Source organism: Amblyraja radiata, chromosome 32, assembly GCF_010909765.2.
Source record: "Amblyraja radiata isolate CabotCenter1 chromosome 32, sAmbRad1.1.pri, whole genome shotgun sequence".
Taxonomy (NCBI): domain Eukaryota; kingdom Metazoa; phylum Chordata; class Chondrichthyes; order Rajiformes; family Rajidae; genus Amblyraja; species Amblyraja radiata.
In genome coordinates this window covers 18,487,435-18,510,662 of record NC_045987.1, presented here as the reverse complement: position 1 = coordinate 18,510,662, position 23,228 = coordinate 18,487,435, and the positions used below count along the sequence as shown (strand labels likewise).

Here is a 23,228-nt window from a genome sequence, read left to right as displayed (position 1 = left end):
TTTGACGTTTTAACACAGGAATTTCACCTCCCCTCCCAGAGTCACACAGCACGACAACAGGCCTTTTGGCCCAACTTGCCCGTTCTAACCAGAATCCCCGATCTAAGCCTGCATTTGGCCCATGTCCCTCCAAACCTTTCCTATCAGTGCACCTGTCCAAATGTCCATTAAGTATTGTGTTTGAACCTGCCTCAACTATCTCCTGTGGCAGCTCGTTCCATATACCCACTGGGAGATAAAGTGGCCCCTCAGGTATCTATTAAATGTCCCCTCGCACCCTAAACCTATATCCTCTGGTCCTCGATTCCTTAACCCTAGGATAAAGAATGTGCATTCATCCAATCTATTCCTCTCATGATGTTAAACCTGCCCCGCACATCTCCCTAAAACTTAGCCCCGCTCACCTTAAAGCTATGCCCTCACGTCTTTGATATTTCCATCCTGGGAGGTGGGGTGGGTAGCCTTTGTCTACCCGATCTCTGCCATTTATAATTTTATCTACTTTCATCAGGTCTCCCTCAGCCTCTGACGTTCCAGAGAAAACAATCTTATTGAGAACAACAAAGTTTGGAATTCCACATTTCAATTTCTGAAACCCTGGCGCTGCAGTCAGTAGCACTGCTCTTTCATCGACGACACAGTTTTGCAGCTTTCTCCTACATGTACATCCGGCATTGTCATACCGTTCCTATTGTAAAATAGCATGAAGTTGTGTTTATGATCACTTACTAAGCCAGTGTACTGTTTGCAAACTCTCAGGCCCAAAAGACCAAATTTTGCATCCTTCAGATACATCATCATTTTAAAATTTAAAATTACTTTTATTACTTAAAAAAAATTTTTTTTTTGCTTCCTTTAATTACTTATGTTTCAATCTTTATTTCATGGTCTGCAAAATATTTTTTTTAAATCAAACTAAAATGTCTTCTTTTTTACATGTCTGTTTGTTCTCTGAGAATTCCTAGATGCAATTAGCTTGACAGTAGTCAAGCTGGGCACTAAGGCCTTGGAACTGACACTAAGTTCAAGGCATAAATAAGGAGACAAAAGTGCTGGAGTAATTCAGTGGATCAGGTAGCATCTTTGGAGAACATTGATAGGTGATGTTTCAGGTTTATTATTATCACCTGTATTAAGGTAATGAAATGCTCTTTTTTTGCATACTATCCCATTAAATCGGATCATTCTATGCACGAGTAGAATCAAGCCACACACAAGTACTACAGGTAGTGCTAAGAGAAAAATGTGTGTGCAGAATAGTAGCGTTAAAGAGATTATTGTGAGTACAGCTAGAAATCCTGATAGATTTACAGTTGGAATAGAGATTTAGAAGAGTGAAGCTTTTGTATTGGATGATAGCAGATACTCTTCTGGGACAGTCGTGCAAAGAGTCACCATACTCTGGCATCATCTTGCATCAACCCTCGTTAAAAAAAATCATGGGAGACCTCGGCACGACAACGACGGACAGACACCATTTCGAGTTGGCACCTGTCAAGACTTCAGCAGAGAGGAAATAGTTGGTAGACATAGGTGAGAGCAGCTGTGTTGGGGCAAAAACTGGCAAGTGACAGGTGGATCCAGATAAAGACAAATTGATAGGCACAGGAGAGAAGGGTGGATATAGGAACCAAGGCTGGAGGTGGTAAATGGTGAAGATGGTAAATGGTAAAGGACTGCAGATTGTGGAATCTGCCAAGACTGGAAGGTTCTTTCCCAGTACCAAAATGTGTTCACCGACATTCTCCAGCAACATTGCCTTTGGTGTTAAAACGATCTCAATGCTAACAAAAGGTTTGGCAAATGCAGCTTATTGTTGTTTGAAGCTGGCGAAAGTTATTTCACTAAAAAGATCCTTTGGTCATAGTTGGAGCACTTCTCCAAGGGTATTGCTGGCAGTTGAGTGTGAAGCTAAAAATTAGAATTGGTAGATGCTGAGAACCATTTGTTTTATTAAGTTGAACTAGGCCATTCAGCCCATCGTCTACTCTGCCATTCAATCATGGCAGATCTATTTTTCCCTCTCAACACCATTCTCCTGCCTTCTCCCCATAACCCCTCACACCAGTATAAAATCAATAACCTATCAATCTCTACTGGAAAAATATCCATTGACGGCCTCCACAACTGTCTGTGGCAATGAATTCCAGATTCACCACTCTGACTAAAGAAATTCCTCTCCTCCATTCTAAAGGTACGTGCTTTTATTCTGAGGCTATGGCTTCTGATCTCGACTCTCCCACCAGTGGCAACATTCTCTCCACATCCACTCTATCAATGCCCTTCACTATTCGGTAAGTTTCAATGAGGTCCCCCACTCATCATTCTAAACTCTAGCGAGTACGGGCCCAGTGTCGTCAAACACTCATCATTAACCCAATCGTCCCTGGGATCATTCTCGTGGACCTTCTTTCTCAAGGTCCATTGAAATTTTATATACCTGAAAACGTTCTCCCCTCAGCCAGCTACCCCTTTCCAAAGAAAACACTGGCTTGCCCAATTTTTCCTCAGCTACAACTTATCAATCCTTGGAACATCCTTGGAAGTTTGGAAAGAGTTGAGCAAAATAATCAACAAGGAGAATAAAATAGAGAAGTCTTACGTAAATTATCAAGCTTTACAGAAGCCTCAGATATCAACAGAAATGTTTACATTTTTACAGCCGTCACTTTGACTTACCTTCTGATGTGCCCGCTGATTTGGATTAGTTCTCACACATTCTACTTGAAAAGAGAAACTAATTAGCTGTGCGCAAAACAAGTCCCCCTATGTTTGAATCACTATTTTCTGCCAACCTTCAGGTCAGTGGAACAAAAGAATTAGAGACACAGAAACTACAGTTGGTGAAATCTTAAGCAAAGCACAAAAGGCTGGAGGAACTCAGCAGGTCATGCAGCATCTGTGGAGGAAATGGACAGGCAACATTTCAGGTTCTAGATCCTTCTTCAGCCTGAATCACAGCTCAGGTTAAGGAGTTACATTGGAGATGGGATAGCATAGTTCTAGTATGAATGGGTGATCAATGGTCGGTGTGGATTTGGTGGGCCGTAGGACCCCATTTCCAAGCTGTTTCTTTACGCTAAACATGGACACATGGATTTAGAAAAACTTCACCTTACATTGATAGAAAGCAATTCTGTTTCTGTCAGATGCACAACAGTATCAAAATAGATTGCATTGATTTAAGGGGTTTTATTTTAGAATTGTTTCTCACGCTGCAGTTTAAACTTAGTACTGCCAAAGGGATAGATTTTAGGATATTAAAGAAATTAAGGGAGACGGACTTAGTACTGTCAAGCTAATGGACCTGCTGCAATCTTACTGAATGGTGGAGCTGGCACCAGGGGCCGAGTGCAGGATTACAGCTCATTCTCTCAAGCCTGCTCCGATGTGCAGGAAATGCTGGTGGGATGTTGCCAAGTCTCCAATACATTCTTCTTAAACCATTGTGATTTTCTCCAGGAAACATCAAAATCAGAGTAGAACTGACAACTTAAAATGATGTCCCTTGTATGCTTTTGGATTTAATTGGCTCCAAATCTATTTCATACTGTGAAAACGTTTAAACAACACAATTCACCAGACCAGTAAGTCACAATTTCTGTTTAATTCATATATACAGGTCAACAAGCCTGACTGTGGTAAAGACTAGGTTGCATCGGGTGATTAACAATTCAATGTAAGTCGTGCTCCTTTGAATAAAGCTCCCCCATTTATGCGGCTCTAATTGAATTTGAAACTACAGAGTGCCTTACACTGAACAGAATTTTACATATCCTTTAGCCTGAAATGTGTAATTTTTTTCTCTCCCTGTCAAAATGAGTGGCAGTTAGGAATTTATAGGATAATTTAGAAAAGGGATGATGCAGTATCACCTCTAGCTGAACAATGTGTTAAAAATGGCAGATATTTATTCTGGTCTCAGATAAATCCAATTATTAAAGAGACATTACACAGATGAGACACTGGCCCTTTGGCCCACCATATGCTAACCATCAAGCAGCCATCTACATTAATTCCGTGTACCAGCACTTGGTCTGTGTGTTACCCATCCAAGTTCTCGTCTTGATATTTCACTGTTGTGAGAGTCTCTGCCTCCACCGCCCCTCCAGGTGGTAAGTTCCAGATTTCAGGTGAAAGGTTCTTTCTCAGATTCTTTCTAAACCTTCCACCCTTTAGCCTAATCTTATTCCCTCCATTATTGTAGATACCTCCAGTTACCTGAGAACATTTCCTACTTTCTACAACCCTCCATTTTATATGCCTCCATCAGCGGGTGCCCCTGGAAACCTTCAGTCTCCTCTACCAGAGGAAATGAAATCTGCCCATCTGGTCTCTCACCACTAAAACACTCCACCCCAGGGGAATGTGCCGAGTCTGCATTGCACCTCGTCCAATACAGCATCTTTCCTATAGTGTGGAAAGCAAACTGGACACAGCACCCCAGCTGTGGCTGAACCGATCTTTACAAAGTTATATCATAACCCCTCTGCTCTGATATTCTACACCCTGGCTTATGTAGGCAGGTATCCCCAGTGCCTTCCTAACTTGGGCTGCCACCATCAGGAATCTTTGGACTGGTAACAAGGTTGCCCTGTTCATGGGGCTCTACCATTCATTGTGTGTTCTACACTTAATAGTATTTACTGGAACTAAATCCCACCTGCCAATTTTCTTGTGCATATTGTCAAATGATCTAAATATCCTCCTCACTATTAACATCAATTAGGGTAATCTGCAAACTTGCAAATCACACCTCCTACATTCATAACCAAATTGTTATTCAATTTATATTGCAAGGGTCCCAGCACTGTTCCCTACAGTTATCATCATTGGCGGTCACTTGAAACGAGTATGACTGTCCTCTCCTCTCCATAGGGTCGTCTACTTGTGGGTCTGCAGATGTCTGTAGAGGCCGATCCATGATCCACACCTTGGTGCAACGTGGGCAGTGGAGACTGGCGGTGGCTGGTAGTCGTCAAGCCCCCTTCTCTCTCTCCTTACGGTGCTGTCGCTTTGTCTCTGCGACACGGCGTAGTTCCATTTTGTGACATGCAGCTCCTTCCTGCACGGATTTCCTCCAGGAGTGCCTGTCCAGTACGGTGTTGCTCAATGTGATGTGGAATTTCTTCAGACTGTTCTTGATGTTGTCCTAGAAGCGTTTATTTGGCCCGCCGACCTTCCTTCAATTGAGAGTACAGGATTTGTTTAGGGAGACATGTGTTAGACATGCGGATGACATGGCCAGTCCATCGAAGCTGGTGCTGCATTATTGTGGGGGTGATGCTGGTCATGTTGGCTTCCGTCAAAACGCTGATGTTGGTGCGTTTGTTCTCCCAGCTGATTCTCAGAATTTTTCGTAAGGATCTTTGATGGTATTGTTCCATAGCTCTCAGGTGCCTGCTGTAGGTGGTTCATGACTCGGCTCCATACAACAGGGTGGAGAGGACAACGGCCCTGTAGACCAGCAGTTTTGATTGAGCCTTTAGGTCTCGGTCTTCAAAGACATTTCCTGAGTCTGGCGTAGGCTGTACTGGCACAACTCAGGCGATGGTTGACCTCAGAGTCGATGTCAGCTTTTGAGGATAGAATGCTGCCAATTTGCTCATTTGTCCTTGATCCTATACACTGTTTTGCTATAGACCTTATTGAACTCCATGTAATGACTACAATTGCACAACTCTTAATATATCCTGTTACATCTTGAAACCATTCAATCAAGTTGGTCAGACAAGGCCATGTAGACACCAAATGCTGGAGAAACTAAGGGTGGGGCAGCATCTATGGAGAGAAGGAATTGGTGAAGTTTTGAGTCGAGACCCTTCTTCAGACATGATTGATTCAATTAAGTTGATCAACTGGACAAGGAAGAACTGGGGCAGTGGCCAGATCATTAGTCCATTGGAGACACATGGAGCTGCAGATGTTGACATCATAAGTGGAACACAAAGTGCTGGAGTTACTAAGGGAATAAGGCAGCATCTCTGGAGAACATGGATAACGATATTTTAGGTCAGATTCTTTTTCTCGTGGAAGGGTTGTGCAGTAGCAGTCTATGTGGAGTTCATATTTAGTCAGATGATGCAGGCTCCCATCTCAGGTATATTGGAAACTGGAAGAGTCATGAGAAAATACACACAGAGCACAGACATAATCAAATTAAGACTTCTGAATGCATAGGATGTGCCTTGCTGGGTAATATTTGAATAGAATCACCAATCAGATTGTAAGATGGTAATTCCGCACTAGGGCTTAATGACCAAGTGGAAGAACAGACCAACTCAGTATACCGCATTGAGTTGTAGAAAGAGTACTCGTGGCAGCAGACACTACAGTAAATTATGTAACTTATTTGTCATTTATTTCAGCCAACTTTAGTACAGATAAACAAGAAAGCTGCCAAAGTCAGAATTGAAATTTAGAGACGGTCTCTGCTGGATTGTTTTCTTTGGAACAAAGGAGACAAAGAGAGATTTAATAGTGGTGCATAAAATTATTAGAGGCCTAGACAGGATAAACAGGAACGAGACATTTCCTTTCCTTTAGCAGAGAGGACAATAACTAGGGGGGGCATTTATGTAAGATCATAGGGTAATGGGGAGTTGAGAATTATATTTCCATAATCTGGAGTTCACTGCCTGAAAGAGAGGGGCAAGCAGAAAGTAGTTTTAAAAAGATCAGGACTTGAGAACTGTGCCTGCAGACCCATGGACAGCGCTATGTAATGGGATCAAACTATTGTCTATTTTTGTTTTGCATGGGCACAATAGACTCCTTTGATGCTATACATTGCTTTGCTTTAATGATAAACCAACGGTGGAAATTTATTTTGGTTTTGATATCGGCTTTCGAGTGGATTTACAAACCAGAGGCATTGTACAAAATGGGGAATGGAAGAGAGAGTTGCTCTGCGCAGTGATATTTTGTTCAGTTATGTTTCGCATCAAAGATTTCCAGACACTTTCGTCAGTAGTGGCACACTGTTTTTGGATTGTTGTATTTTCATATTTGGTTGAGTATGGCTTTCTTAGTTTAAAATAAAACCAGTTAAAAACAAACAAGTTCAACATTTGCTAACACATCCCTTTCATGTCTCAAAAGGAGCAGTTACTGAGCAATCTTTGCCCTATATATATATATATATATATATATAGCAGGTATCTGAAAGTCAGACATTCCTCTCACTGAACTGATAAATATTTAATATTAAATTCTCATCGTTCCACATCAATTTGGACATCAAATTTCATAGTCTGGGAACTTTCTATTCAGAGAACATGACATTTTAATAATATAAATGACTGTCAGATAACCACTTTTGAAATAGCAGACATCTCATATAGAAGATAATAGTTCCACTGATTTTGACAAGTAATATACAACAGCACCATCTGCAACATTGCAATTAGAGACAATTGCCCATGTTAAAGATGGTTATCAGTACAAAGCCAGGAGAACACAGGCAGAGTGGAAAACCGTGAAGGACTTGAACTTTGGCTGGGAATCGGACTTCTCAACTCCCATTATCTGCTGCCTTTTTTTAAACAGTTGAGAATAAAACCATTTTATCCTTTGCGTATTTGGTACACACAAACAGGGCATTGGCAGACAACAGTAACATGATTGAGGGCGTGTAGATTTGACCCTGGTGGCTGTTGGAAGCGCAAAATAAACAAGCTACAGATTTTCCATAGCTTAATGCATGCTCCAATTCTGGCTTGGTGACTTCAATTAAAATGTAGCATTAGCCAATGTATTGCAAACTGTGCAACCAATACAGCCCATGTCCTTGGTCCAGGAAACACGTTCAATGAACAACACTAACTATTTACTTAGGTTAATAATAGCATGGCCCAAAAACAGTCAATTGATACCCATCCTGTTATTTCCTGGGTACAGATCAGGGATCAACTTTGGGAAATTCCTGGCCTGCATTGTCCAACCGCTCACTGGACAGGCCCAATGAGCCATCGGGGGCAGCTCACCGAGAACGTCTCAACAAATACCACGTAGATCACAGAAATAAGACACAAAAATGATCACAGTAAGAAAAAAGTTATGTAATAAAACGGACTTCACCACCTGGGTTAAGTTTTGCTTTAAAGCACCAATGTGTCAGTCAGAGAGGCAGCTACTGCAGGTTGGATTTCAGAAACATTAGTTTGTTCATCACCTCTGGTGTCAGCTGCTTCTTCTGCTTTCCTGAAAATGTCTCAAGGTTATTCAGACAGCCACTTCTCGCACCAACTGCTGGCACAGCCAAAAGCCAGAAGGCAAGTTTGGCTAACTTGGGATGCTTTTGAGTGGTATTTGACCAGTAACTAAACAGATCTGTTGTTTTATTGGGCACAGGTTCCTTTAGATATTGAAATACTTCCTCTTTGCGTTCATCCCGATTTGCCTCCGAGGGGTTTTTCGGGTTTTCACTAATCCCGCGCACTCTCTTTCTCGCTGGCTGAAATTCAACGACATCTTCGCAAGACTGCCCAATATCCGAAATCATTTCACACACTCGACTAATTACTTCCTCTTGTTGGTAATGCGGCACCGACCTCAAATGCTTAGAGTGTGGGTCAAGCACCATTGCTACTTTGTGAGCATTCTCCATTTTGAAGTTCTCCTTCAAAGATTCCAGAAAGAGGTGGCAGAGTTTGCTTACACTGCCTGCGTCGTTAGCTTTGGAAGTGAAGAGTTTCTCTAGTTTGATGTAGGTTGGGAGCACAAGCTGCAATGTTGGTTTGTTTTCACAACTCAGTTCAATTACAGCCTGCTTCACTGGTGTCAAAATGGCAGCAAGATTACTCAACAAAGTTTTATTGCAATTTTGGAAGTGTTTGAGTTCCTTTCTGCTGCTGATTAATTCTCGTAATTGTTCATACTTGTCATGTACGAGGAGGAGAGAGTCTGCAACAGAATTCCAACAACAAGGAGCCTGATGCCCCTCAAGAATGCTGGACAACTCTGGAGTGCCAGTTCCTTGTTCCAGTGAACTCATTATCTGTATGCAGTTACTCACAAGTTCAGTAACCTCTGGCATGTTTTGTGCCTGCAATGTTCTTTCATTAAGTACACTCCTTACTGTTGAGTTCAATGCACAGGCTGAACATCGCAGGCACATCCCAGCTTTCAACAATGCGGCAGAGCTGACTTTGCTATCCGTGACATAGATCGTTTGCATCTCTGACATGACAAATTCTGAAAGGACATTCAAGACCCACTGGTGAACCTGCTCACCAGTTTCTTTCCCATCGACCTCTTTAATACCCAGCACATACCTTTTAATTTGCAACCCCTCCGCCTGATGTGCTGTTAGGATGTAGAAAGACTCCGACCCTACATTCTGACAATGACAGGTGACGCCTATCCCCCAGCAAGCGTTACTGCCCAGTGCACATGTCACTTTGACCTTCACCTGGTTGTACATTCTGGGTAGGTGTTTCAGAGCAAGAGTGTTCATATCCCCAAGGACATCACCTACAGGGAAGGATCCATAACGTGCTCCGATGTCCACGAGTGTCTGTGCAAGCTTCACAAAGTCTTTGCCATTAATCACAGGCAGTGCTTTCAGATCAGCGCACATCACCCTCAGCAACTTCTCGGCAACATGTTGGCGTTCTTTTTCAAGGACAGAGCTATTCACTGCAAATAAAAATGAAATATATAATACTTCCCACCAAAGTGACAGCTTTGCAATCTGTATATTGCTGTTGCAATTTGAATAATTGAGATGGTTAAGCTTAATGAATTCTCATTATCAACTGAAAGCCCTCCGTGAAAAGACAATGATGGCTAAAACTCCCTTGAGTTCTTTTCGTATGTCTATAACAGGTTGAGCCTGTGAAACAATGGAAAGGACAATAACATTATCTAGCCTTATACAGAAGTAAAATACAATTATTACAGAACAATGTTAGTAAGGCGGGGAATACCAATTAATTCCATAGGTTTATTTGAAATTAATAGTGCAGTACAGAATAAAAAGATTTGACTTCAAATTTTAGACTTTAGGAGATATTCTACATTGTTTTGGTACAAACCCATTTCAGATGAGGCCAATCATGTTCACAGCCTTCCTTAGTATCTTTCTAACTGAAGGTGATCTTGCTGGGAACTACACAAGCCAGTGTATTTGGAGCATTCACCAAAATCCTGCATCATTTCTCGGGTTCATAGCATTTTATATTTCTGGGCAAACTAAATGGGCTATGGAAAGCACTGCAGAATACAGGTGATCAATTCCGTGGAACTAAATGAGATTAGTCTAGACAGGTGGTCAGTGCAGACATGGTGAGCCAAAGGAATGGTCTCTGTGTTGTACAAATTTGACAAGTGACAGGAGTACGAGGAAAATCTTTTTAAAATGGAAATAATTATCTAGAACTCATAGCATGTAAAAGTGGCTAAAGTTTGATCAGACTGGGTTTTAAAAGAGGAGCTGAGAATAATTTGCAGGGCTGCAGGGAAAAGGCTGCACGCGACTGACAAAATTGTTTTAGAAAGACTGGCTCAGACTCAATGGATTAAACAGCCTCTTTGAGCCTTGTTTAAAAACTCAAGAGTACATACCGCCACAGGGGGCAAGAGCACGGTGCATACCATCATAGGGGGGGTTCGTCAAGGTATACACAGCTGCAGGGAGCTTCTGGAGTGTACATAGAAGTACAGGGGGCTTCAGCAGTGTACACACCATCAAAGCTTCAGCAGTGTGCATAACATTACAGGGGGCTTCAAAACTGTACATAACATTGCTGGTGTTTTAAGGAGCGTACATACATACAGGAGACTTCAGGGCTGTACATACTATCACAGGGGGATTCAGTTGTGCACAAGTAAGTGTGCACTAAGTAAATAAATGTTCATGTGAGGGATTCAGGAGTGTACATACCATCATTTGTGCAGTTACCCTGGCGATGGGCATTCTTCTTCTCTGGAGAAGCAGCAGCTGTAGCAACAACAGGGGTAGTGGATGTAGTGGCGGCAGCAGCAGAAGCGGCGGCGGCGGCAGTAGCAGTAGTAGTCGTCGTTGTTGTCGTCGACGTCCGTGGTGATTGCACTTGTTTAATCGCTATGCTGTTTTCATTATCAGCTACAATAAAAGAAAAGTCATGGCTTAAAGGTCGGGTGGAATGAAAAGATCGACTTCAGTGGTCTCAGTTGTTTGGACAAATTCTTGGTGCAACTTGCTGTGATGACCACCGAGCCCAAAATGAAAGCTACAGCTCCTCTCCCCTACCATGCCGTCCCTGGGCACCATACCACGTCGGATTACTTTTGCTCCCAGTATAAATGGTCTCCCCCATTTTCCATTTATTCTGCAGCTGGCAATGGGCACATTGTGGGAAATGGTTCAATGGAGGGAAACCACCCATCTAACAGCTGTACCAAGTCAGGAGCAAAAATAATCTGCTGGAGGAACTCAGCGGGTTGAACAGCATCTGCGGAGGCAAAGGAATTGTTGATATTTGGGTCAGGACCATGCATCAGGACTAAATCTTGTGTCAATGTAATACATCTGTGTTCTCCACATAGCACACTCTGCACACGAGGTGACCAAAGTGGAAGGAGCCTCAGGGGTGGTTACATTGTTGGATAAGTATTCAGGTGATTTAACCATAATCAGGAATTCCAAGTTTCAACCCATAATGGCACTTGGGGTTTTAAATTCAAATTAATAATCTGGAATTAAATAGTTACATGGTTAAAGTGTAGAATTCAATTTATTTCACTAATACTCTTCAGGAATGGAAATTTGCCACTCAGGTTTTCTGGTTTAATGTGACAATTCTCAGATGCCCCAACAATTCACTTTGTTCATGAGACAACCAGCTATAGACAATGCTGACCAGTCAGTGAAAGCCGCATCACTCGAATAAGTAAAATGATCAAGAGATTGAAATAAATTTCAAGAGATTGAAATGCATCAAGAGATTTTCCATTGGTAATGAAATATCCAAAATTTAATTTTTGACAAAATGTGTTAAGGGATATGGGGCCTTATATGTAAGGCCCCTATTCTAAACAGTGGTTTTGAGGTAACCACATGCGTCCCCCCCCCCCAGAGTCTAACATAGATGTGATCAAGTACAATAGATTTCCTTCCGAAAGGATATCAGATGATTTTTTACAATACAATAGCTTCATATTATTATTGAGAATAGTAGACCTTTTAAAATTCCAAATTATTTAATGACATGTTAATGACGAAAAGTGGGATTTGAACTCATGCCCCTGATTAATAGCCCATGGTTCTGGATCAAGCAACGTAACCATTGTGCTACCTTATAAGGGCACAACCTGCAACGGTGCATTGCCAACTGGACATAAATCCACAGACTTTCATTTATGCATTATGGCTAAAATCATCATACGATTCATCTACTTTTTGACATTCATCAGTCATACAACAATAGACACTCTTAAAATCAGGATAGTTTTTATGAACCATGAACTAATTATATTCCAAATACTTTCATCAACTCCCCATCTGCAAATTACTCCTAAATATTATTAATTGGGCAACTGCTTTCACTTGTATGTAAGCGGAGGAACTCTTCATCGTAACAAGTTGAAGGACAGGAGAGGATTTGAAGATTTATTTCAAGCACAGGTAGTTCTGTGAACTGTAATTCACGTTTCCTGAACATGAAATGGATACAATATAATCAATAAATTAGGGAACTATTTATATTATGTGGGCATAATTGGTTATAATGCGATTATGGAAATTGACAAGAAAATTGGCGGGGAAAAAAAGTAATGGAAAATAATGCGTCCATGCAGCCTCCCTACAGTAATCAACACCATTGCCTCACAATAATACAACTACTGCTTTAACTACAAGTGGCCATTGAAATTTACCACAATCTCTTCCATTGACACTTGAGCAACGTAACATACAACCTTTAGTATATTTAGCTTGCAGCAACAAAAATAAACTTAGATATTGAAAATACCTTTATGTTTTTTAATTCTGCGGGGTAAAATAAGTTACTACAAGCTTGAAACTCTCTCGCTCCTAACCCTCTTTTCCCCACTGACACAATTGCTTTTATAAAGTGATTTTCTATAATGAAGTTTCTTGGGAATGCAACTCTTACACGTTATAGCAGAACTAATTTAGTAGTTGCCTGGAATTCTGTCTGAAGGATTGAAAGCATTTCCAAATCACACGACCTGCTGCAAAAGCGGCTCCATGGTAGATCTTTAGATTGCAGGTCCCTTATAAATATCCCTTACATTTTAAAATATCATAATGAATACCAAGCAAACCATAGTTTGTCTTCCATGGTCCTTTGCCAAACTCATTTCAGTCCGATTATATAAGCCATGGGGTGCTTTACGAAATTATTTTAAAAGTTTATAAAAGTCAGAATTGTACAGCACAAAAAAAGGCTCTTCGGACCAGCACATCCATGTAGAGAGGATGTGAGAGCTGAAAGTCAATAGCTTGCTGAAAGTGGTGATGGAGCAAAGGCAGAATTTGACATGCTTGCCTTCACAGGCCGAGGCATTAAATGTAAGCATCACAACGTTATATTCCTGCTGTACCATAATATTGGGTTGACTGCAGTTAAGAGTATTGTTTCCGGTTCTGGTCGTCACATTGCAGGACAGATGGAGTGGCAACAGAGAGTGTACAGAAAATCCCTACCATAATGTTGCCTGAAACATACAGCTGTAGTTACAGGGAGATATTGAATACGCTAGGTTTATTCTCACTGGAGACCGAGGGGTGACCTTAGAGGTTTTTGTAATTACGAGATGCATTGATGGGAGAGATAGTCAGAGTCCTTCTCCCAGGGGATGGGAGTCTGGAACTCAAGCATAAAGGTTTAAGGTGAGAGGGGAGAGATTTAAAGGAGATCAGCGGTCAGGTTTTTCCACATAGTAGAAGGTGGTTATCGGGAACAAGCAGCTATGAATCTGGACTGTTAGGTCTCTGTTCATCAACATTCTGGGCCATACATTAACAATCTTAGTTCAACAACTTTTGATGACAGGAAATGTGACTTGGATCCTATTTATAGTAAAAAAGATTTCACATGGAGTGAACCAATATAATTGTCAAGGAAAGAAATTAAACTTACCTGCGTGGGAATTCATGTGCTCTATTAGATTGTTGTAAAACTGGAACTGAATCCCACATGCCCCACACGTGTACTGCTCTTAAGTGGAACAAAAAAGATAAAAATCAAAATGATAAAGTCAATGTCATTATGGGAACATTGTGCTTCCTAAGGTCGCCAACAACCACATATAGAATTCCCTAACTAAAAGGAAACATGGTTATAAAATTGTAACGAGGTATGCCAATTTTCCTTTCCATCCATGGAGGCAGAGGACGCACAACCTCCCCCCAAATCCACCCAAGCACAGTGAAAGGAACACCGGCGATGGAAGCAGAAATCTAGAAGCCTAAAGCACATACGGCCAAAATCTTTTTTTTTGGAGGGCAGGTGGAAATGTGGTGAGATTGTGGCTGCAAACTACAGGCAGGATTCCCATTTCTATATTATTAGTAAAAAACATATCAACCTGGGCTGCTAAGAGATCTATCCATAATTTTCCCTTGAGTACCAATAATCATTTTGCCAACTTGGCTTACCCCAGAAGCTGAGGTTAGAGCGGATCTGGCAGCAGGTGGTGCCTATGCTGCAGTGAAAATTGCCAAGATTGGTGAGATGCCAACTTTGCGTCTATAGCTCTAACTTTACTTGCATCTCAAGGCATGGATGGGACTTCTGTTAGTCATTCAGCAGGCTAGGTACAAAGAATTATTGTCAGCACTGGATTGCTAGGACCAAGGAACCATCGGGTAACATGAGTGCAAGGATATACCACAGTGACATCCCTGGCAATGATGCAGTTAATTTCAGAAAATCAATGGACAGTTGCAGCCATGTAAAAACCCTTTACAATAAGGGCGCGAGTACTACACACCAGTCAGTTGGAAAATTTGACACAGGTACAATTAGAAAAAACCTCACCCTTGGCCTCTCCCTTCTTAAGTTTTTGTTGGCAACCCTAGTGCTCTCAGATGTAAACTTCAAAAACATAATCCTTAATCATGACCAACACACCAGCTTTTCTGTGGAGCACATCGCCACCGTTAAATAGCACAAGTTAAAGTTTCTATGCTTTGCTTGCAAGCCAGTACAACCATCAGCATCGAGATGCTGAACCCATTCCCTTCACACTGATGACAACATAGATGGCGGAACTAATAAAAATAAAGAGGAAATGAGTTGAAGTAAAAAAAACGATCAAAACCAGGTGGCAGATCTCCTGCACAAAAACGTCTCTGCTGACAAATTAAATCCACCACAGCAAAAAAAATAGTATTTAAATATGCAGAAGTAAGCTTTGCAATAATGTGGCCAAAATCTTAAAAAAAAAATTGAAATGTAACATGTCACAGTACTTTTATTTGCTTAAATCAAATTAAAATCCAACAAATGCAAAATCATAGAAATAATATGTGTTTTATTGCTCCATAAGACATCCAGCTACTTTTGATTGGCAATTCAAAGGACAAAGAATTTTCTCTTTAACTGTTTTGTGCATTAAAAGCAGCAAATTACAACTACACATTGGTTTATCTAATACAAGTTACGGACACACAATTATAACATATGGAAAGTGGTTTGGCAGACAGCAAATGTATTTAGTCACAATGAATACATGCACACCATGGCTCCAGGAAATACCATTCACAACATACAGTGCAGCAATCTCTGACAACACTTGCCAAATATTCACTACACAGACGGAAATGCCCCCCACCATCTCCAAGAGTTATCAGCAAAAGGCAATAAAGCTGGCCTAGTCAGTGAGGTGCACATCCCTGGGCTGGATTAAAATATGTCCCTGACTTTATTACCTTGATATTTAAGCCAACTCTTTGGCAACTGGAGGATGCCTTAGTCAAAACAAATCCTACATAAACATGTGTTAGGGACTGCAGATGCTGATTTACACCGAAGATAGACACAAAATGCTGGAGTGACTCAGCAGGTTCAGGAAGAAGGATCTCGAGATTCTCACCTATTCCTTTTCTCCAGAGATGCTGCCTGAACCCACTGAGTTACTCCAACATTTTGTGTTTATCTTCTGCATAAATGCGCAGTGAATAAAGTGCATTCAGAAAGTATTCATACCCCTTAACTTTTTCATGTTGTTACGTTACAGCCTTATTAATCATCTATCTACACACAATACCCCAGAATGAAGAAGCGAAAACAGATGTTTAGAAACTTTTGCAAAGTAATTAAAAAGAAATAACTGAAATATCACATTTACATACGTATTCAGACCCTTTGCTATGACACTCAAAATTGAGCTTAGGTTCATCCTATTTCCATTGAGTATCCTTGAGATGTTTTTACAACTTGATTGGAGTCCACCAGTGGTAAATTAAATTGATTGTATATGATTTGGAAAGGCACACATATGTCTATATAAGGTCCCACAGTTGACAGTGCACGTCAGAGCAAAAACCAAGGCATGAAGACGAAGGAATTGTCCGTAGACCTCCGAGACAGGATTGTGTCGAGACACAGATCTGGGGAAGGGTATAAAACAATTTCTGCAGCATTGCAGGTCTCGAAGAGCACAGTGGCCTCCGTCATTCTTAAATGGAAGAACCTTGGAACCACCAGGACTCTTCATAGAGCTGGCCGCCCGGCCAAACTGAGCAATCGGGGGAGAGGACCTTGGTCAGAGAGGTGACCAAGAACCCGATGGTCATTCTGACAGAGCTCCAGAGTTCCTCTGTGGAGATGGGAGAACCTTCCAGAAGGACAACTATATCTATAGCAATCCACCAATCAAGCCTTTATGGTAGAGTGGCCAGACGGAAGCCACTCCTCAGTAAAAGGCACATGACAGCCCGTTTGGAGTTTGCCAAAAGGCTCCTAAAGGACTTTAAGACCATGAGAAACAAGATTCTCTGGTCTGATGAAACCAAGATTGAGCTCTTTTGCCTGAATGCCAAGCGTCACGTCTGGAGGAAACCAGGCACCACTTTTCACCTGGGCAATACCATACCGCATCATGCTGTGGGGATGTTTTTCAGCGGCAGGAACGGAGAGACTAATCATGATCGAGGGTAAGATGAACGGAGCAAAGTACAGAGAGATCTTTGATGAAAACCCGCTCCAGAGCGTTCTGGACCTGACTGGGGCGGAGGTTCACCTTCCAACAGGACAACAACCCTAAGCACATGGCCAAGACAACGCAGGAGTGGCTTTGTGACAAGCCTGTGAATGTCCTTGAGTGGCCCAGCCAGAGCCCGGATTTGAACCCGATCAAACATCTCTGGAGGAACCTGAAAACAGCTGTACATCGATGCTCCTCATCCAACCTGACAGAGGTTGAGAGGATCTGCAGAGAAGAATGGGAGAAATTACCCAAATAGAGGAGTGCCAAGCTTGTAGCATTATTCCCAGACTTGAGGCTGTAATCGCTGCCAAAGGTGCCTCAACAAAGTACTGAGTAAAGGGTCTGTATACTTATGTGAATGTGATTTTTCAGTCATTTCTTTTGAATTACTTTGCAAAAAATTCTAAATGCCCGTTTTTGCTTTTTTATTATGGGGTAGATTGATGATTTAAAAAAAAAAATGAATTTAATAAATTTTAGAATAAGGCTGTAACATAACAAAATGTGGAAAAAGCGAAGGGGTCTGAATACTTTTTGAATGCACTGTATGAAGATACTGTATCTCAGTCATTGCTACATAGGTGTGAAAGGCCCGTTTCCAAGCCGTATCTCCAAGTACATACATCAAAGGCTTAGCTCCACAAAAATGACATTAATGATTCAAAATGGTACAACACCTTATGAATTACCTCTAGATCGGCTATTATGTGCCTGTTGCCTTAAGCAGGTACAGTGTTTGTGCTCATTTCCACAGGTCTGACAAGTAGAACCATCTGAAAACATTAAACAATGCAAGTTCCATAAATTGTGGTATATATCCATAAATCTACAATGCAAGTTCCATAAATCTTCAGAAGCACAATTAATTTCATTGCAGAAGTTCATTTCTTTCAAGAACGGTATTCATTTTTTATATGCGTTATTTCCATTTTAACTGTCAGACTATCCTTAAAATTTAGTACAGGCACCAATTACATAGATAAATTCAGACTTACTTTTTACAGAAGGAGGGTCTGATTTCTGTACACTGGCACCACCTGTAAAAATTGTGGAAATTAGTGCATTTTACAGGCGTTGACATTTCATTAATCACACAGAACCTATTAACTGCCATGGCTTTGCTATAAATGCTAAATATGAATCACTGATATGATGCAGTGAATCAGAAATAAGGTTTTCTAATTTTGCATGGGATACTTACAGGTCACTAGTGAATATGCATACAGTTAAAAACATGGCACTTCACTTTGTTGCATTGCAAATTCAAGGCTGCTACCTGACAACAGTATGAGGACCAGAAACATTGAGAGCCTTGTGACTGCAAAACATTTGTTGCTGACTAATTTGTCAATTGCACTGCCTCTCCAGAAGAGGTAATGGCACTGCGGATGTTGCACAGTGAAAGGAGTAAAATCTCAGAGACAATGCAGAGGAAATTCTTCCTGACTCTGCTCCTCCATTACTAACTGTGGTTGAGGGGGTGGGGGATATGTTAAGCCAGTGGCTTATTTCATGTTAACCTGTAGAAATGCCTGCCAAAGGAAATAAATTTAAATTACAAGCCCCAAAATTTAAACCTGCAAGCAAAATGAGAAAATGCTGTGCTTAAATATTCAATTCTGATTTGAAAGTGGTTTTCCAAAGCCAAAAAAAAAAAATCACTGTCTGTGAAAACAGCTGCCCATGATGAGGACATTCTCTGGCACAGCTGTGGCGAAGCTGGTAGAGCTGCTGCCTCAACGCCAGAGACCCAGGTTCGGTCCTGACCTCGGGTATTGTCTGTGTGAAGTTTGCACTTTCTCTGTGACTGCATGGGGTTCCTCTTGTGCTCCGGTTTCCTCCCACATCCCAAACACGTATGGGTTTATAGATTAAATGGCCTTTGTACATTGAACCGAGTGTGTAGGGAATGGATGCAAAAGTGGGATAACAGAATGAGTGCGAACAGGTGATCGGTGGTCAGTGTGGACTCAGTGGGCCGAAGGGCCTGTTTCCATGCTGTATCTTTAAAATAGATTAATCGTTCAAGTTTTGGAATGCACTATGCATAAATTTAGCATCTTATACTTACCACTAGAATTCTGAGAGCTATTGTTTTCTTCACAGGCATTTGGCAGTTTAGCTTCATTTCTTTTGACAAGAGGACTTTCTGCATCTGTAAATTTTGAGAAATATTGTTCCTTTCACAAAATATATACTTTGAAGCAAAACCGAGTGTAGACGGATCATTTACTGAAAATTGACAGCAAATTGTCATATAGCAGACAAGATAACTTCCTGAAATTCAAGTTCCCAGTCACATAGAACGCATATGAATCACCTGTCTGCTAAACCATTTCTAGAAGCTGCCCAATTAAATCAATTAACCACACTAGTCAAGCAGAGAATATAGAAAAGAGTTTTTTACTTTACAAAACTACAAGGATGTTACTCTAGAACTTTCATAAATCTCCATATACTAACTCAGAGCCAAGAAATGGAAAAAAATATTTTAGTTTATGTCCAATTGTGCTATTTATGCGTGAACCATACATGAAGAAACAAGGAACTGCAGATGTTGGTTAACAAAAAAAAAACACACAATAAAGTGCTGGAGTAATTCAATGGGTTAGGCAGCATCTCTGGAGAACATGGATAGGTGAGGTTTCCGGTCGGGACCATTCTTCAGCCTCTGGAATCAGAGGGAGGAGCAATGAGGGAGGGGCTCAGAACTCCAGTCAAAGAGGAGAAGAAACTCTTAAGTAGGCACACCTCGAGGAGATATCGCAGTAGAGCAGACAAAATGCAGAAACAAGGAACGATTTAGGCTGAGGTGCATGTTCTCCAGGGACGCTGCCTGACGAGCAGAGTAACTTCGGCACTGTCTTTTTTTTTTTTTACATAGATGACACAGCAAGTATCTCCCTGCAATGGCTCAGCTAAAAGGTTTGGATAGGACTGGACAAACCTTGATGAAAATAGGCATAGATATGTTTTTAAAAATACAGCAGGGAATATAATTCAAGGCATTTCTCCTGCCTACACATAGTTGCAAAACGATAGTTGCATTCCCAAGAAACCTCGTGTTATAGAAAATCATTTTATAAAGATAATCGTGTGAAAAGAGGGTTGGGGAATTTAGATTTATAATATCATACTTACCAGATGATGCATGCAAAGCCACATGTTCCTGGTAAGGAGTGTAATACTTGTATCGCTTGCCACAGTATTCACAGATATAACTACCTGTCTCTGGAGCAGAAAAACAACAAGAATTAAACATTTACATCAAGTTCTCAGCTTTTGTGCACAGTTGTAAAATTTTGAAAATCAAAAATTGATTTTTGTTAGCTACATAATCAAACTTAATAGTGTGTTCAGACCAAGTAGCTTTGCAGGTCAGCTAGGAACAGAATGGAGATGGAAAGGTCAAGAAACCTTATTGCCTTATGATGGGAAAATTGAGGAAACTGAATTCCGTAAAATAATGTTAAATTATTTGATGAATTAAACATAATTGCTCTTTTTTGTTCTTGAAATGTATCATACATTACATTTTAAAATATTCCAATTCTAATTGGCATAGCAATTTTCATAATAATCTTTCTTTGGGCAGTCCCTCAGGGGTGAATATGGCTTGCTTATACTCTAGTTGAGGGGGTAGAGGTGATTATGCATGAATATTGTTTATGTGGGGTCCACAGGACACAGTCAAGGTAGATGCGATCCAAGTCAGGATCCAGCTCTGCTGCATAGGCTTAGTGTAATGTATGCAGGCATACAAGCTGAGCGTTGGACAAGCGGCTGAAGAGTTTCCACAAGGTTCCCTAGAAGTGATCGGGGTTATAGGATTCAGGCAACGCAACAACTGATACACCAACGGGAGGGAAAGAGAGAAAGATGACTATCCATTGTAGAACTACTGTGGAAACGGTAAGCAAGGGTAGCCAGGGCCAGCCTCAGGGAGAGCACGTGAGGCTAACAGCTACAGAGTGGAGAGGCTGGGATAGAAGGTTGGAGAATTGTGAGGGAAAGGGAGCGAGTGAATGACAAATGAGGCAGGGATATTGAGCAGGACTGTTTGTGAAGCAGAGGCATGGATATTAAAGGGGGTGTGAATTAAGGCTTAAGAGGGAGATTGGGGATGGGTGCTGAAAAAAAGGAATAATATCAAGAAAATGTGACACATTTTAAACAGCCAAAATATCTAGGTTGGCAATGACATTAAGATGCTGTGGGAGTAATAAATGACTGTGTTCAGCAGTAAATTCCAGGCCCATATTTCAGTAAATTACATGTCTGTGCCACTGGAGAAATTCCTGAGTTCCATGTGGTTTTATAAATATAATGATTTTATATTATGTTGTAGCTTTCAGCTGCTGCCAGCAGTAGAAAAAGACAACTTGCCAGTCGCTGAGATTTCAGATTTTCTTTTAAATTAAAATCCCTACTCTGGTCAAAACTGGTTTGATAGCCTGGTACTGATTAACCAGGTAACTTGATACTAATATAGCAAACACTTCAAAATACAATTCTGCGACTGAAGTGTCAGAGTTAAGCAGCACTAAGAAAGGCCCTCCAGCCAAGCTCATCCCTGCCATGCCATAATCCCTTCTATCCATATATCTTTTAAACACTGTAACTGAACCCATCCCAACAGCTTCCTCTGGTAGATCATCCCACAAAAAACACCCTCTGTGTAATGGATCCCAAATGCAATCAAGGAATTCCATACACTAACAGCTGAAAACTCAAAAGTTGGTAGAGCTGCTGCCTCACAGCTCCAGAGACCCTCCTTCGATCCTGACCTCAGTTGTTATCTGTGTGGAGTTAGTACTTTTCCCCTGTAACCGTGTGGGTTTCTTCCCACATCCCAGAGAAATGAGGGTCTGTATCTTAATAGGCCTTTGTAAATTGCCTTTCATGTGTAGGGAATGGAGATGAACGTGGACGAAGAAGAAGCTCGGTGATCGATGGTCGACGTGGACTCGGTTGGTCGAAGAGATTGTTTCTGTGCTCTATCTTTCCATTTAAAACACCATGTAATGGAACGGTACTGAGAATTGACAAAATGAATGCACTTCCATGAATTAAAAGAAATTCATTAAAATAAATCATACTTGATCCAGGGTTGCGTACAATTTCGTCCACCTGTTCAGTTTTCACTTCTGCTGGTGTCTCAACCGCATGATCATATGGATCTATGATTAAAAGATATATTAGTTTTACTTAACATAACAAGAAATACACAAGCAATAATTTATGAAACAGCTTCCCTACCCATTGCAAATGTATTTAAAATGTTCTTTGGACGCTACAGTTGGGGATGTAGTCTTCCTGTATCAACAATATGGACATATTCAGATTATGACCTAAACATACTGTGGAAACTGGAAAAGGGAACACACAGCCATCCCTCAATCTTAGGAGTGAATGAACTTTGTGAGAACTCCATTATAAATGTACTCATAAATAATGGTTTAGATGTGATTTAAAGAACTGCTCCTGGACTTTTATTGCTACTGATGTCATTCGAAATGTGCAGCAAATTGAACAATTTGCAAATACATACCATCCACTGCATGCAAATCCCGATGTTCTTGGAAACAGCTGTAATATTTATATTTCTTGCCACAAATGTCACACATATACCTAAAATTTTCTGGAAACAAGGGAAGGAAATTAATGTCGGTAAATTTGGCTTGTATTCAATTTTTGGGCTTGTATTCAATGTATCAATTTAATAGCAAAGAGCTGGCCAGAGAACAAAGGATAACAAAGGCACACACTGAAGGGGAAACCCCACTCACATCTTAAATTCTCCCTACAAATGGAGATGATACAAATCGACTGTATGTTCATTCCAACAACATCGACAGGCAAACGGGATAAATGCATGAAGTACATGTTTCTAACTGTTCCATACAAGTGGACAACCAGGCAGAAGATCACAATCCTATGTCAACTTCAGTCAACACAGAAAATTTAAAAAAATAACACCTCAACATGTTATCATTAAAATAACATGGTTCAGCATTGTTGAGGGGTAGAATTTCACTTGTAGTTAACTCTGAAGTACAAGTCTTTCC

At 40.9% G+C, this 23,228-nt stretch overlaps 1 protein-coding gene across 12 annotated transcripts in view; it reads right to left on the bottom strand.

Annotated features, from left to right (window-relative positions):
* Positions 1 to 3,588: 3,588 nt before the first annotated feature.
* LOC116990806 (zinc finger protein 618-like) overlaps positions 3,589 to 23,228 on the bottom strand; it is a 101,578-nt gene continuing 81,938 nt past the window's right edge. For 9 of the 12 annotated variants that reach the window (XM_033048788.1, XM_033048787.1, XM_033048797.1 and 6 more), the window contains 9 exons: positions 22,712 to 22,801; positions 22,260 to 22,340; positions 20,302 to 20,391; positions 19,232 to 19,315; positions 18,156 to 18,197; positions 17,850 to 17,933; positions 14,088 to 14,165; positions 10,886 to 11,086; positions 3,589 to 9,639 (listed from right to left, as the gene is read on the bottom strand). In XM_033048788.1, the coding sequence (XP_032904679.1) occupies positions 8,132 to 9,639; positions 10,886 to 11,086; positions 14,088 to 14,165; positions 17,850 to 17,933; positions 18,156 to 18,197; positions 19,232 to 19,315; positions 20,302 to 20,391; positions 22,260 to 22,340; positions 22,712 to 22,801 (2,258 nt within the window). In that variant the 3' untranslated portion in view covers positions 3,589 to 8,131. The remainder of the gene's footprint in view (positions 9,640 to 10,885; positions 11,087 to 14,087; positions 14,166 to 17,849; positions 17,934 to 18,155; positions 18,198 to 19,231; positions 19,316 to 20,301; positions 20,392 to 22,259; positions 22,341 to 22,711; positions 22,802 to 23,228) is intronic. The other 3 variants (XM_033048791.1, XM_033048792.1, XM_033048790.1) reach the window with 2 other exon arrangements.